This window comes from Gymnoscopelus braueri (genome assembly GCF_963280865.1).
Source record: "Gymnoscopelus braueri genome assembly, chromosome: 19".
Lineage (NCBI taxonomy): Eukaryota > Metazoa > Chordata > Actinopteri > Myctophiformes > Myctophidae > Gymnoscopelus > Gymnoscopelus braueri.
Window position 1 is genome coordinate 39,475,449 of NC_137621.1, and position 17,068 is coordinate 39,492,516.

A 17,068-nucleotide genomic window follows, 5' to 3' on the forward strand; every position below is an offset into this window, starting at 1 on the left:
CTGCAACGTCACCGGATGGGATCTAGGTAAATTGGATTAAAAAAAGAAGGAAAACTAAAAGGTAGAAAGTAAAGAAAAAATAAGCTCCTACCGGCTTAGTGCAAACAGTTGATATAAAAATACAACCCACAACATGAATGTGTAATAGGGGTGGGGAAATGCAGCCTGCAGTGATCATCACATGAGAAATAGACATGCTAGAATTACCATTGCGTGATTAAAACCTCCATTTCAAACCAGGGAGATTCTTGTACATTTGCCCATCCTATTTTCTTAATGATTGCGAATGTGTTATTTTTTAAATAATCATAACAATTTAAAAAAATTACATACATGAAGCTCATGTGTTGCATCGTGATGAGTTGTGAGCTTTAGAGCTGCTATTTCCCCTGTTTTGTTAGAATAATAATAAAAAAATAATAGTTATTTTATGTTTTATTTATTTATCTATTTTTCTAATAATAAATTAAATCAATTAGTTTGATTGACTTTTGCCCACCCAGTATATTTGTCGTGTCATTATTATTTAGTTTAAGGCTGATCTTAAATCATCGCTTCATTTAAATACTAATTGGACCGTGGCTGGACTGCCCTGGCTTCAAATGATTCACTCTTTCGCCTTTGTCCTATATGTACCGTTCTTAACCGTCTACATTAGTATTTATTATTGTGTTTTTGTATGGTGGTTTGTATAGTCTGTTGTGTATTGTATGTTTTTGTATTCAATCCATTTCCCGCTTTTATTTGGTGGTACAACTGTATGTTGAATCGTTGCCAATGAAATATTCTATCTATCTATTTTTCCTTCACAGGTGGTGGAAAGCGACTGCAGCGAGAATTCCTTCCTGTGGTCGACCATGAGACCTGTTCCAGTTGGAGGCCAGACTACGTGAAGACCAACATGATGTGCGCTGGAGGGAATGGTGAGGATGCTGGCTGTCTAATGGTGGAAATAATGGTGAGTGTACTGAGATAACGTCGCTGTTGGGTGAAAAAACTTTGCTTTTCAGGAAATGAAAAAAAAGAACCTGTATTCCAATGCATCTAGTGTTATTATTTAGTCACAAGCTCTTGTTAATAATTTTCATTGGTTAAATATAAAAACCCACAGACAGACTTCACGATGTGTTGCAAGTTAAAATAACAGAAACTTGCTTTGTAATCACGTGCCATTACTTTATCAGTCATTGGACCCTTGTGAATAAATACAAATCTTCCCTTTCTGCCTATCTACATGTAGGGAGACAAGGGTAGCCCTCTGAACTGTGAGGTGAATGGCATCTACGTCGTCCATGGTGTCAGCTTTGGGTCCAGACAGTGCAATATGCCCAAGATGCCCACTATCTTCACACGTGTCTCTGACCTCATTGAGTGGTTCAACTTGGTCAGTATGAGACCTATAACTGATTTATAGAAAAGTGATCACATAAAGCACTGGTTCTCAAACGTTTTCATGTATTATGTATTGGCCGCAGACCCCCCCATCTGAAAACAATTGTCCCAATTATTATTTTTTAGTAGACGATGGGGGTTAAAGTTGTTAAACTGATTTTGATGCTATATTCACTCATTTTGCTGGGGACCCCCTGGAACCCCCTCAAGGACCCCTGGGGGTCCCGGACCCCACTTTGTTGAACCACTGTCATAATGTACTTAAACCTACATGATGGTTTGTGGACTCAAATATTCAGTGCCACTCAGTGTAACCTCTTAAATCTCAAACATCTTTCATGTCTCAACATTTTTCAATGTGTTCAGTTTAAATTGTTATGGAATAAATGATGATCTTTTGGATTACTACATATATGGTCATTCTCTTGTTCATCTGTTTCCAGATCATGAACTAAGGAGGAGAAGAATCAGATCACCAAAACCGGCTCGACTGCAACTCCAGTATGCAGAACTCAGAGATCACATCACACCAGGCCTTCCAGACCTTCACTGGCTTCCGGTCAAGCAAAGAAATCTACTTCCGGTCAAGCAAAGAATTCTCCTCTGCACCTACAACAACCCCCCCCCCCCACACACACACTCCTATCCAACTTACTCCGCCAGCATGTCCCCACACACTCACTCAGCTAGGGACGGTGATGCCAGGCAACCAACTGGAAATCCCCGGGACCAAGGACCAAAACTTAGGTGATAAAACATTTTCAGTTGCTGTTTTTAGAGTGCACTCCCTAAGCACATCAAAGAGGCCCCCACCCTTCCATCCTTCAAAACTGCCCTCGAAACCCACATTTATAATTTACAATGTATATTAACCATTGTAAAAGATAAAATGAGTCTAGCATCCACATGATCTAACTGAAGTTATACTGTGTTGCCCAGCTGTGTTTTTCTGTACTGCTATCTTGCTTTTTCTGAATTAGGTAATTTGTAACATCAATTTTTTTATCTTTATATCTGGCAATGTACTTTCTCATGGAATCTGTTCCTTTGTGGACAATGATCCCATAATAATTATGATGAATGTGTCACAGTTCTACACAGAGGAGCAGGACAGCAAATGTCTTTATTAAAGCCAACAAAAAGCAGAAAAGACATAGCCTGGCTCCAGACCATAGACCCCGCTCACTCCACTAAGTAGGATAAGGATAAGGATAATTCCTTTTAACAGGACGTTCATGAAAGTCCTTGCGGGCTTGTTTCCAATGAGGGCCTGTGAGCAATTAGGGGTTAAGAGTCTTGCTCAGGGACAAATTTCATTTCATCAACGCATATGCTGGCGTGGCCTGGAATCGTACTTGGGGCAACCAGGGCCTCTGGCTCCCTAGGCGGGCTCACTAACCACTCAGCTATGGCCGCTGCACTGCGTTTCAGTCTGATAATCAGGCTAGAAAAGACAGGATTTCCCAGACTCCTAAAAAAAGATAAAAGTGTCCAGGTTTCCACCACTGGCACGGCCCGCATGACGACGTCCACTGCCCAGCGTCAACAACCACAGAACGGACAGAAAGCTACTAGTTAGGCTCACTCTGTGACAAATGTACACATTCAGTGTCATTTTCCACACGCCATTCATTCGTTCCTTCACGATTTTCAGCCCTAACTAATCTTTTGACTAGTCAGTGAGAACCATACCGTATATATACTGTACATGGTATATATAGAAGGTAAAATAAATGAATTTCCTCCCTAACATCAACTCCGTAAAAGGTATGACAAGTAGCTCAGAAGAGGTTGATTAGAGTTGTGTAACTGAAATCCAAGTACCCACAAGTCATGAGCCATTTCAAGGACCCCACCCATAACTCTCAGAGATACAGACTTTTAAAGGTCCATTTTACAACCCCCTCAAGGAACCCTGAGGGTCCCTGGACCCCAATTTGAGCACCACTGTCCTAGATGTTTGTCTGACCACTTTCTCCAGGTTATGACGGTTATAATATCAGAGACAAGGTAATGCAAATGCTATGTTCTATCTTTACAGTTTTATACATGTTTTTGCACTCCATATTCATAACAGGTAGGCCTGTCACGATTACAAATTTAAGTTGACGATTAATTGTCACTCAGATAATAGCGATTAACGATGTAATTGTGTGTCTGGCATTGAACATTGGAACATATGAATACATTTTTAATTTCTGTTTGCCTTTTAGGCTTCGTAATAAAAAATTCCACAGGGCAGATATGGCAAATAACTTAAATAAACAAAGAAATTATTGACACATTTAATAATGACATAGCAGAAATAGAAATAGCTGATCTACAAGCTTTGTGACGCGCTGTAAGCTTGTAGATCTGCTATTTCTGTTTTTTTTTTTATATTTGGAAATGTGTGAAAATCTTTCAACATGGAAACGATTATGACGATAATGCAAAAATAATGAGATAATTGCGATTATCTCAAATAATTGTGAATAGACGATTATGTAATAATTGTGACAGGCCTAATAACAGGAAGTATTTTTGTACTTTTTCTGTATGTTTATGGAGTGGACACTGCACTGCTTGGCTGAAAAATAAATACACCTAAAATAAGATTTGTTGTGTTTTATTATTTGAATTCACTCAAGCATTTCTATAGAAATTGCTGACCACTATTTGTAACAACTGCAACACAGCTTACCGGTATGTCTTAACCATTCAAAAATAGCTAAAATATGTGATCTGCAAGCTCATAAAGATATGCTATTTTCACCTTTTCCTCTTGAATTTTCTTTTTTTTTCTTTTGCCAATAAAAACATTCCCAAAATAGGGACGCTGGGGTTAAAAACAGTGTTTAATAATTCAATAGGCATTCTAAAATGATGGAGCCACTCATCACAGTCATCTTTAAAGCCTCCCCATGATCAAATCAGGAGTCCTTATAGGGCTTAAATGTTCAGTGGTGGATAGTAACAGTACATTGATTTGATTTTATTAGATTTTATTAGACGTTATACAGGAAAAAACACATGTTACTCATTAATGAACATTTCAATCATGAACATGAACATTTCAATCAGTAATATCATGTAAATATGCCAGATTTAGCTATATTATAAGCTAATATCCATCCGTAGTCCCACATACAAATACAACTGCCTAAAAACACATTTTAATAGCTTCTATTTATCCTCCCAGTGAGATCATGAACTGTATTCCTTGTTTAGGTAAATACAGCTTTAGTGGAATTATGACAAGAAAAACAAAAGCTTAACGACTAAGAACATTTCAAATAATTACTCAATTAATTGCCTTTCTGGGTCACTCAAAGGGAATGTTGCCAAATAAACTTGTTATCACTCTCAAATTATTAATAATGTAATAATTAATTTACATCCTTAAACACAACTTAAGACAGACATAAGACGTAAGTTAAAATACATACAGCTGTATTTAAATGTTTACTTAATACAATGAAATCAATGCAATAAAAAAGAGAAGAAAATTCAACATTCAATTCTTAACTACATTAACCTACTTCATTAACCTATTTCAATAGCAAAAATATGTTGCAAATATGTTCTTTGATCTGCTTCATTCGTGTATTATTTTTATGTTTAACAACTAAAATGAAAATATTCTTCAATAATGACATGCTTAAAATATGGACGCCAAGTTGAAAGTCTTTAATACAAATAATATATAAGTGTGCTCATCACATGAAGCTCATGACCACCGCATCCCAAGTCACATGGCCATGTTGTTGCCGGAAGTGTTAGCGTCACGTGCACGTTCTTAATTAAACGGAGATCTTGCCATTTTTGTCTTGGGCTCTGTCTGTGTCTGTGTGTGTGTAGCCTCGGTCCCAGCCTCACTTATCTGCGAAAAGATGCTGCTGATATCCCTATACTATCGAGAGACCGTATCTGATCCTCGATAATAGACAGTAGCGGACAAACCACTAAAACAATTGGCTCTTCAGGCCATTTAGAAAACCCGTGAACATTCGACAGAATCCTGCATGCCGTAGCCCATGTTTGGAAAACCAAACTTTTACCAAAACCTGTCGGTAAACAAGCTAGAACGTCCCGGTCAAGCAGTAAATTCTTGAGACAAAGCCGTTGTAGTGGTTTAAAAGAGGGAATCTTGTGCACTTTACAAACTTCTGTGATAGTTTTGTTGAAATTGTCCTCAAAATCAATTTTTCTGATTATTTTGGTTTGTTTCTTTAGGGGAGGTAAATAGACTTGCACAGCGTTACGCAACTTCGGTTCTCCCCACTACTTCCGCCAAAAATCAACAACTTCCGGTAGACACCCAACAGCGCAGGTCTTGCCCAGCGTGGTGTGTGTGTGGTTTGTCACTGAGTATCTACACGCTCTCTCTCGTCGTGTAACAGGGGAACTGCGTGGGGAAATGTTTGCTGCTGCCGTCGCCCGCTCCCTAGTACTAGGAAGTGTTTGTTCCAGCCGCCACCCGGTCAGGCTGAAATACACGCTGATGCCAGAGCCACACCCACAATACACCCACCCGGCCACAAGTGTAAAGAGCATCATGACCATAGACGCCTGGTACATGGACAGTTCTGATGCAGATCAGAGAGCTAAACATCAACTCAGTCCCAACCAGCCGGTGTCTCTGGAGCAACTAACACAGCTCGGCGTTTCACACTGGAAGGTACTATGCTGCCCTGGGACTCCCTTTTTCATTGGTGTTTCGCCCAGGTGGGCGTGGTTATATGCCTGAACCTATGACTTCACCCCACTAAAACTATGCCTCAAAACCACGCCCATCTGGTCGAAACACCATCGTTAGCTTATTAGCAGTGTTGGAAGAAGTACTCACATTATTTTTTACTTAAGTAAAAAAGTATTAATACTAAAAGGTAGAAATACTCTGTTACTTAGTCCGGTACCCAAAATGTACTTGAGTAAAAAGTAAAAGTGTTGGAAATCAAAATATACTTACTACGTACTAAAAGTAAAAGTACTCGTTAGGCAGATCCCATTTCACAATTTGAAATCTTTTGAAAATAGTAGATCTACAAGCTCACAATGCATCGCATTGCAACGCTTTGTGAGCTTTTAAGAAGTATATAAAGTGTTGAAGTGGTTAATGTATGTTTTGTAATAATAATCAAAATCTGCAAAGTAACAAGTAGTAACTAAAATTTTCAAATAGTAAAATAAAAAGTACAATATTTGGTTCTGAGATGTAGTGGAGTAGAAGTAAAACATACCTCAACATTGTTCTTAAGTACAGTAATTGAGTACATGTACTTAGTTACTTTACACCACTGCTTATTAGCTTCAGAAAGTTGACAGTAATCTCTGCAGCCAGTGAGTACATGATGTTAAAGTAGAACCTCAAGATGACCAATGAAGCTTTTTAGTGAGTGACTGCAGATACCGTTTAATTTACAGTTTTTTTTTGGTAGCTATTTCCTTTTGATCAAAGCTGCTGTGGTGTTTTTTCCCCCCAGCTGAATGCAGATATCTATGATACAGACCCAGAGTTGGAGAAACTCCGCAAAGACAAAGGCTACTCCTATATGGATATCATCAGCGTTCATAAAGACACCTTACCGAACTATGAGGAAAAGGTAACTATATAGAGAGGTAAAGGTTATCTTTAAACAAGTAGTTAAGCTTCTGCCTCATTCCAGGAGACTCACTCCACCTGCCTGGAAACAAGTGAAACTGCAGTATTTTTGAGTTACTGGCCCCAGCTTCACAAATGAGTATACACTACAGTAGCCTAAACTTTAATACCTGGAATCTAGAGTTGGCAACTAGATTCCAGATATAAAAAATAGGATCTAAGCGTTGTTTGTGGCTAAGTATACAGTACAGCAGTGGTTCTCAACCTTTTCAAGCTGTGATCCCCCCAAAATAATCATATTTGAACTGGGGACCCCCCAAAATAATCATATTATCATATTTGAACTGGGGACCTACTTGGAATGTGTAGGAGTTGAGGCATTACGTTATGCCTCATTATTTTGTTTGACTCGGTTCCACTGATAAATATTGTGAAAATAGCCGATCTACAAGCTTGTAGATCGGCTATTTTCAAAATGTTTGCCTCTTTCTTATATTGTTTGACCAGTTTATAGTATAGTTTGTTGATTACTTTTGAAACAGTAATGGTCTTTTTCTTTTGTTTTCTTGAGGTATTAAAAAGGTCTTAAAAGTCCTTAAATTGTCACTTTAATGTCATCTGGGGACCCCCCAACGTTCCCCCTGGGGGTCCAGAGTCCGACCCACAGGTTGAGAACCACTGCAGTACAGTACAAGTATGACCTGATCATAGAGCATCACAGATGCAGGCTATGGCATCATGCAGTATCAACACGACCAGGAGAAACAATGACCAAGCTGACAGAGTCAAGTTGAAAAAAATCATCTTTCAAAACAAGTCACTCCATCGTCTTGTCACTGAGACACTAGCCTCGGGTACCCATGCGTTTTTTCTTTTTTGAGAGACACAGACACAATGATTCGGTGTCCCGTTATTTTCATTGATAAACTGTCTATTTATTCTCATATTATTTATTTCTTTGTCTCCCTAGTTGAAGATGTTCTTTGAGGAGCACCTCCACCTGGACGATGAGATCCGCTACGTCCTGGACGGCCACGCCTACTTTGACGTCAGGGACAAGGACGAGCGGTGGATCAGGATCTCCATGACGAAAGGAGACCTCATCAACCTGCCTGCAGGCATCTACCACCGCTTCACCCTCACCAACACTGTGAGTGTGTGGCTGTGGATTAGCTCAGTGATTCCTCAGCCTGTTTAATTCAACGCATCCAGTTAGGTATCGTCGCTGTCGGGCAGAAACCGCCTATCTCTATATATATTATGTTTTGTGTTTTTCCGTAAATTAACGCCCTACTACAGTCACAAAAGCATCAAAAGTAGCAGATCTACAAACAGTTTTGGACATATGAGGTTTCCACCCGACAGAGACGATATGCATTAGGCCACGGACCCCCCATTTAATAAAACGTTTCATCTCTGGGACCCTAATCTATGCTGTAAAATCCTCAGGGTTATTTTAACTCTGAGAGCGTACAAATGGACCTTATGGGTCTGTTTGTTCCATTCATACACTCTTGGGAGTTACAGACTCACACAAGGGTCCATTTGGTTCCTAACTGACAGTCATTTAGCTGGACCACCCGTCATTTTCACCCCTCAAGGACATATTGAGGTCCTCATTGAGAACCACTGTTTAAATTAGTTAATTAGGCCAGGTTTAAGTCCTCGTCCTAAAATCACATGCACTCTGTATTTATGTGGCCTTGAAAATCTATTTGAAGCGTGGCTACAAGCTACAAGAAGGATCAGAATTCTGTTGGAGACCATTATACTAGAAATAATCCGATGACAAAAATACCGTGATAAAATCTGTTTCCCCTGAATTCAAAGCACCACCCAGGTTTTGATTGAAATAATGTCAAAACTGAAGATAACTATTAGAAATCCCTTTGTTCCAAACCATATTTCCTCTGAGTAGATTCAAAGCTCCTGAGTGCCCCCTTGTGTACAAATGTGGAGTAGTTTGAGATACCTTTTGTCAATCCAACTTTTAAATCTGTTATCAATTCTGTTTGGGATAAAATCTGTGTCGTATGCACACCATCATTTTAGCTCCATCTCTCAGGCCACATTTTTGGCGAGAGATCAAATGCTGTGTTAATCCAGGGATTGTTTTTATCCTTCATATTATTTATTAGCCCATCATCTCCAATTATGGCAGCCAGTGGGACCCCCTGTGACCACGCTATCTCTATCTTTCCATCTTGCTGAATATGAAGGGGTACACCAGCACACAAGTATTCATTCACACAAGGGAGGCCCAGACCTCCTGCTTCCCTTCTTAATTGTAGTGTTTTATATCTAATTCTGGGCGTCTTCCCTTGCCCTAGATATTCGTTTATCCCGTTCTCTAAATTGGTTGGGTGACACCTCCACCGGGAGGGATCGGTTCTTTTTCTACAAGCTTGTGAGCTTGTAGATCGGCTATTTTCGGTGCGGTACACCATGGCACAACTAAGTATAAATCAGGCTTAAATAATAGCTACCGTAGATTCACGATGATTCGACTTTTGCGATCTTTCCACAGAACTACACTAAAGCCATGAGACTGTTTGTGTGGGAGCCCGTGTGGAAGGCTTACAACCGACCGGCCGACGACTTTGAGATCCGTCAGAAGTACGTTGCTTCATTACAGTGACTGAAGAAGTGACGAAGAGAAGCACATGTCTTCATGAACGTGCCTGGAAAAGAACTGCGGAGAATGACATAAAACGTAGTACTTCATAGTTATTGTTTGGCCAGGTACCAGTATGTTCACAGAAGAGTTTACTTGGTGCATTACACTCACAGAAGAAAAACATAGGGCACATAGTAAAGTATAAAAGTCCGAATTGGATTGGAGTATTGGGTAAGACCAGGGACCATACTGTACTGTACGAAGGGTTTGTGTGCATAAAAATGACGTCTGAGTCTATGCAAAGAAAGATCAGTATTCATGAAAAGGTAACTTGAGTGAGAATGTATTGCCTGTTATATTTACAGAGAGTTAATGCTGCACAAGCTTTAATACATGGAGGCCCCAGGTGTGAGCAGTGTGAACAGCATTGGACTCGGGTATTTGATGAGACAAGTAATTAGGAGTGGAACTGTTAGAACTAATGGATTTAATCAACATGTGAGGTTGTAGACTGACTATTTCGGCTGTTTTTGCACAACACTGTTGTACTACAAAGCATAAATTAGGGCTTAAGTGGTTTATCACTCATTTAGTTGATATAGTTGAAAATACATGTGAATATTTGTGACAATGTGATATTATCTCCCAAAATGTGTTGATTATTTGGTAAGTAATCAATAGAATAGTTGCCAAGATAATTGATAGTTGCAGCTCTACATGTAATATATTGGAATGTGACTTATATTTAGGTTGACACTACATGTGATTTTAGGTAAAGCGGTTCATAGTGTTGGTATATAATGGATATACATACAATGCAGTGAACAAAATCAAAGGGCTTTTTTTTAAGGTAATAAGGCATTACATAGCCTTCTTGTAGATAACTATTGTGCCTTGGTTTTATTTCTATTTAGGACTTTAAAATGACTTGACTCTAAACATGGAAATGTAATTACACAGCTGTTATACTTGGTCATTTGAGAGTTGTTACTATGCATAGAACATAATGAAAAGTGTCGATACATCTCTCTTGTAGACTGACTTCACTTGGAAATAAAATGTTGCTACGACTTTCAGTCTGTCTTTTTATTATCATCAGAATTTCTTGACATAAAAGTAGATTCTTATGGAGGATAAAACAATTGTTTTTTTCATATCCAGAACACACAATGAGATTAAATGAATTCTGATCAATGCAAACATGTAAACAGTGATACTTAAGATAAGAAGGATAAATCAATAAAACAAATTGCCAGACAAATATATATATATATAGGTTTCTTTTTACAACAACTTCCCTACTATGATATGTACAGGTTTGGATTACTTACATTCCATTGTGTTTAGTGGATACTAGGACACAGTGCACTCTCAGGCTTGGCCTGCGGGAAAAAACTCAAACCGATTTCTTCTCTCCCTTTCTCTTCATGAGGTAATCGCAGACCTAAATATGTAACTTGAGCTGAAAACAAGTGTTCCACCCTTATCATTCATATCAATACAGTAATGCTGGAACGATAAACAGCTCAGAGAAAGAAAGGAGTGATACAACAGGGCTTCTTGTAGTCTTAAGAGGGAATGTTATGTTCCACAACATTTCAACAACAACGCATTGGCTAATGCACATAATGCCCACGCTGTCGGCCACGGTATAGCAGTCATGCAGAGTCGCAGTGTTAACACCCAAGCCACTCCAAATGCAAACCGTCGCTGTCGGGTGGAAGTCCAAAACCGTTCCTTTTTTATTATTTTAAAAACGATTCAAAGTAGTGAAAATAGCCAATCACAACGCCGCTGTGAGCTTGTCAGATCGGCTATTTTCACTACCTTTGTGCGACACTCTTGTATGATTAAGTAGGACATTAATTTACCCCCAAAAAAAACATAAAAATTTGAAATATGGAGATACAGGGTTTGTGCCCGACAGCCACGAAACGTTTGCAGTGTACCACTCGTAGATAATAATAGATTTTTGTGATTTGTAGTGGTGTAATTATTATTTCTCAGATCATTGAAACAGCAATGAAAGTAGCTTTAACCGCATAATAAAAAACAACAACAACGTCCTAAACACACAGGATTTTTTTTCTTCTCCGTGCACTCCTTTTACCATCTGGAGTCTTCCTTACGCAACTATCCCGGGAATCACATAAGCCACCATCGTGCGTTAACATTCTGAGCAGATTGGGGCGTGACTGTTCTTGTGTCATTGTCCGCGCTCTGTCCACTGCAAGGCCGACCTGAAGAGAAATAATGGGCCTGGGCTTGCCTTGGTTCCTAAATCATATTAGACCTAAAGTTGCCTTCATTCATACATTTACTTAAGGGCAAAATTGAATACGTTTTGGTAAACCAAGCCTATAACTAAAACGGTTCCCTTTCTGGCACCGCAGACTCGCCAGATATCTCTTTTTTTCCTTCTTCTTTGTTTGGGCTAGATTCCCTGCATCGCGGCCGGTGAAAGCGCAGTAGTGTTGTCAGCGAGTAGCAGGACGTGGTGCCCCCCCCCCCCCCCCCCCCCAAACTGCCTAAGAAAATAGCCGATCTACAAGCTCACAACCCTGTCGCAGTGCGAAGCATCGTGCTTGTAGATGGGCTATTTTCAGTGCCGTACAAATGGGGGCTTCACTCAGCCAGTCGCTCTCCTTCTGGCCTCCTAGACCAGTTTGAGGCACTGTGCGTTGAAGCTGTCTCCCTCTCGACAGGCCACGGCCTCCAGGAGCGCCTGCTTCTTCTGGGTGCTGCGAGACGACTCCAGCTCGTACATGGTGGTCAGGTTGAAGAGCACGCTCTCGTGGAGGTAGAGCGTCGGGTCCTGTTGCACCAGGCCCTCCAGCTGGCCCAGGGACTCCTTCAACCGGCCCAGGTAGAGCAGGCACACGGCTGCGTTGTTGTTGGCCTGGAGACCAGAGAGACAGACAGGCAGACAGACAGCGAGGATGATGGGAGGAGAGAGTGAGACAGACAGAGAGGATTTGGTGAGCCCACCGTCTTTTACACTGGCACACAAGGTATCTCCATATCTAATGAGCAGGTATCTTGCAACTTGCTGAGCAGTGAGCACATTCACGTTCCCAGGAGGATGAAGCCTAAAACATCAGAGTGACTCCATAACCTTTCCCGTAGGTCATTTTGTTTCCTTCCGTCAGTTCCCACTAGTGAGAGCGCAACGGGTCCATTTGGTTCCATTTGTACACACTCAGAGTTAAATTAACATAGATGACATTGATGATTTTACAGTGTGGATTGGGGGGTCCTAGAGAGGTCCGTGGCCTCATGCATATCAAAGTGGGCGTCCTTGAAATTAAAATGGTTCAGAAATCACTGCTATAGCCGTACAAATATTTTCTTATGCTCCCTGGCATATATTTTCAAATGTGTCCATTTGGGGGTCCTTGTCGTGAAAAGGTTTGAGAACCACTGATTTAGAAGGCATTTGTAGAAACGGCCACAGGTCTTAATGGGTTAATGAATGTTATGCTGGAAAGGCCAGCAGCGTCTATTCTACGCTGCAAGTTTCACGTCTGCCGTTTTTATCTGGTCGCCCAGAGTTGAAGTGTTTTCAACTCTGGGCTAGGGATGTGTGCGGATATTCCAAACCGGGAAAGCATCTTTGTACATTTTTGCATTGGCTATTCATCTGAAAATGTTTTGTGCCAGGGACCCCTAAAAGAGAAGTTTTGTGTAAAGAATAATCAAAAGTATTCAACTTTGTCAAGATTTTTAAAAAAATAGCCAAAATATAAAATATGGATAAAGTGGTTAAAATTATTGTGATGCTATGTTAACTACTTTTGCTGGGGACCCCCCCCCCCCCAAGACACTTTGAGAACCAATGATATATAGGCCTACTGTATATGACAGAAGACAAAGGTAATTGCTCAGACACTTAGCTTTTTGTTCAAAGTTATGTTTTGCTTAGTTTATGAAAAAAAACCCACAAACCAAACAGGAAGTGATGTGGTCGTGTGCACACACTCACCACTGGGTTTTTCGGGTCGATTTTCAGGACCTCTGCGAAGGACGAATGAGCTTCAGCGTAGTTATTCTGACTGAGATAGACAAAAGCCCTGGAACATAACACAAAACACACACATATATATCGTCTCTGTCGGGTGGAAACCTCATGTCCAAAACGGCTACTTTCCAGGATTCAAATTCAAAAATCTGCAAAAGTAACAGATCGACAAGCTCGAAACCGGTTCATGGCGCGTTTCGAGCTTGTGGATCTTCTACTTTTGATACTTGTGTGTGAAGCTGTAATATGATCAAGTAGGGCGTTAATTTACCAAAAAACACAAAAACTTAGATTATGGAGATAAGAGGTTTCTGCCCGACAGCGACAATATAAATAAAATGCCACAGTGATCAAATCATGGAGCTTGCCGGTATGCATTGAACATCAACACACCCGCTGTGAGTGGCTCAGTCTCTGTCACCTCGGCTAGCTTGGCGCTCGGCACCCTGCGGTGCCAGAGACGGAGAGGTGTGACCTCTCGTGCCAACTCATACGGAGTGAGGGCACACAGCCAACCAGTTAAAGCCCCTGATGGAATGGCTGGCTACCGCGTGGAGCCCAAAATAATCCTGTCACGATTGTCTTCTGAAGGCGGTGGGCACGAAATGCTCAGGGTCACACACACACACACACACACACACACACACACACACACACACACACACACACACACACACACACACACACACACACACACACACACACACACACACACACACACACACACACACACACACACACACACACACGTTACCTGTTCATCAGCACGAATGTGGTGTGACTGGGCTGTGCTTGGCAGGCCTTCTCCACATCTTGAAAGTACCTCTCTGCTGTTTTGATGTCTCCGATCTGGCCATGGAGAGAGACAGACACACACACACACACACACACACACACACATCGCACGCGCACAGCGCACACACAGCGCACGCACACACACACACACGCAGCAACATTGACATTGGTGTCATCAGGGTGTGAATGTTACCAACTGAGAGAGGTACTGTACTGAGTGTGTGTGTGTGTGTGTGTGTGTGTGTGTGTGTGTGTGTGTGTGTGTGTGTGTGTGTGTGTGTGTGTGTGTGTGTGTGTGTGTGTGTATTAACCTACCTCATTAGCTAATGGGCTACAACAGTGGTTCTCAAACCCTTTCATGTCAAGGACCCCCACATTGATATGTATTTGGCTGAGGACCCCCATCTGATAAGATGTTGTGCCAGGGACCCCCAGAAGACATGTACACATTTAAAAAAATATTTCTCAGAAAGGTAAAAAAAAACAGCTTGTACATCTGCTATTTTTGAATATCCAAGTAAGCCAACGTATAAAATATGGATAAAGTGATTAAAAGGATTGTGATGCTTTTGCTGGGGACCCCCTGGAACAAACTTGTAGATCTGCTATTTTCGGCTAATGTTACCCTCAGAATATGGATTCTAGGGTTTAAATGTTAATGTTAAAAAAGGAAGAAAAAAAGTTCCCATCACACAAAGAATTGGCGACCCCCCTGTAGTAACTCTGAGGACCCCCTAGGTGACCCGGACCCCCTGTTGAAAACCCCTGCTTTAGACCCTGGTGTCGGGTAGGAGGACACCTACTGGTTGACAAGAAAAAAGAAAGACATTTGGGTATGGTCCTGTGGAAGGCTTTATTAAAGGGACATGGAGAATTCTGTCTGTACGCGCGCGTGTGTGTGTGTGTGTGTGTGTGGGGGGGGGGGTTTGGCCTTGGCGAGGGCACAACCTGTGTTATAATAAGTCTTACGTATTGTGCATGGTTTACAGTTGGTTCCATGAAGACGTTACTGTGGTCTTTACCTGGAGGAAGATTCGTCCGATGCCGCTGAGCAGCTGCACTCGCTGCTGGGGCTCGTACTGGATGATGGAGTGATACGTTTCTACTGCCAGCACATAGTCCTGAGAGAGAGAGAGAGAGAGAAAGAGAGAGAAATAGAGAGAGAGCTGTTAAGATAGGAGGAACTTTTTCAAGGACCCCAACCAAACTGATATGTATTTGACCGAGGACCCCTATCCTAAAAGGATTTTGTCAGGGGGACCCCCAGAAGAGAAGATTTATGATAAAAAATTATCAAAATGATCCTATATTTTTGATATTTTTCAAAAAGTTGCGATGTGAGCTTGTACATCACAAACACACACACACACACACGCACGCACGCACACACACACACACACACACAGAGTTGACTCTCTCACTGTGCACACGCACACAACTTCAGTCACTTTCATGTCATTATAGGTGAGCCTTGTCGAGCCATTATGATGTACAAGTAAGTATACTGTAGGTGGAACATTTTCATTTTTATTTTTTTGCCAAAATAGCCAATCTGCAAGCTCACAATGCGCCGTTATGCGACGTGTTGTGACCTTGTAGATTGCCAAAGTTTTGCCCGTGCGGCACCATCGTACGACAAAGTCTAAAAACCGGGCTTAAATGAATGACGTCGTCCCAGAGAGAGACAGAGAGAGGGAGAAAGAGAGAGAGAGACATACATACAGTAAGAGGTGTGAGATAGGTTAAGCGCACAATACGGCGTACAAAGATAAATGGCGCGAGAGCGATTGTAGGGTGGGGGGGGGTGGCGGGAGGAAAGAACGTGTAAGAGCAATAAACGAGGGGGGGGGGGGGGTTATAGAGAGATAGAGGACGAGAGAGGTACATAAGTGGGGAGAAAGAGGGTGGGGAGAGAGAGAGAGAGGGAGAGTACATTAATCAAAGCTATGGAGTATGATTGGGTCGATGTGTCCCCCCCTCCACTCTGCACCGCTACACATTGCTCACATGGTGACTGCACTGCTGAGCCGAGCACGGACAGAGGTCAGGGGAGTTAGTGCATGCGAGCGTGTGCTTGTTGTGTGCACGGCGAGAGAGTCAACTCTCTCTCTCTGTGTGTGTGTGTGTGTGTGTGTGTGTGTGTGTGTGGGTGTATTACTATACTTGTGAGGGTCACATTGTGACATGTTCCCTCAAGTATAGCGTTGCTGTCGGGCAGAAACCGCTTATCTCCATATTTTAACTTCTTGTGTTTTTTTTCGCTAAATTACAGCCATACTTGATCATACTACAGTCACCCAAAAAACATCAAAAGTAGCAGATCTACAAGCTCGAAATTTCGCGTTTCGAGCTTGTAGATCTGCTACTTTTGCCGTTTTTGCATTTAAATCCTGAAAAGTAACAGTTTTCAGGTTGAGGTTTCCACCTGACAGAGATGATAGCAGAGATTGGAGAAATAAGACAATTTTTCCTCACAAGAGAAATGGTTGTTTTATGATTAAAAAAAGACGTTTAGAGTTAGATTTACTATTAGGAAAAGAGATTCAGGTTGGAATTAGACATTTAAGAGGTTAGGTTTAGGGTTTAAAGTCAAGAGTTATGCCTGATTTATACTTGTTATACTTGTACTCGTTGTGAGCTTGTCGATCGGCATTTCTTTCCT

At 41.3% G+C, this 17,068-nt stretch overlaps 2 protein-coding genes across 2 annotated transcripts in view; one reads left to right on the forward strand and one right to left on the reverse strand.

Annotated features, from left to right (window-relative positions):
• The first annotated feature begins 5,704 nt into the window (after positions 1-5,704).
• Positions 5,705-10,191, forward strand: LOC308075310 (acireductone dioxygenase-like). The gene is made up of 4 exons (XM_080415106.1): positions 5,705-6,052; positions 6,858-6,977; positions 7,947-8,126; positions 9,504-10,191. The coding sequence occupies exons 1-4, from the start codon at positions 5,792-5,794 to the stop codon at positions 9,612-9,614; spliced, it is 672 nt and encodes a 223-aa protein (XP_080271232.1). The 5' UTR covers positions 5,705-5,791; the 3' UTR covers positions 9,615-10,191.
• A 1,921-nt stretch (positions 10,192-12,112) lies between these two features.
• Positions 12,113-17,068, reverse strand: part of trappc12 (trafficking protein particle complex subunit 12) — a 47,756-nt gene continuing 42,800 nt past the window's right edge. Inside the window, exons 9-12 of the mRNA XM_080415105.1 lie at positions 15,429-15,527; positions 14,366-14,460; positions 13,576-13,663; positions 12,113-12,492 (exon numbers count right to left, since the gene is read on the reverse strand). Coding sequence (XP_080271231.1) covers positions 12,250-12,492; positions 13,576-13,663; positions 14,366-14,460; positions 15,429-15,527 — 525 coding nt within the window. The 3' untranslated portion in view covers positions 12,113-12,249. The remainder of the gene's footprint in view (positions 12,493-13,575; positions 13,664-14,365; positions 14,461-15,428; positions 15,528-17,068) is intronic.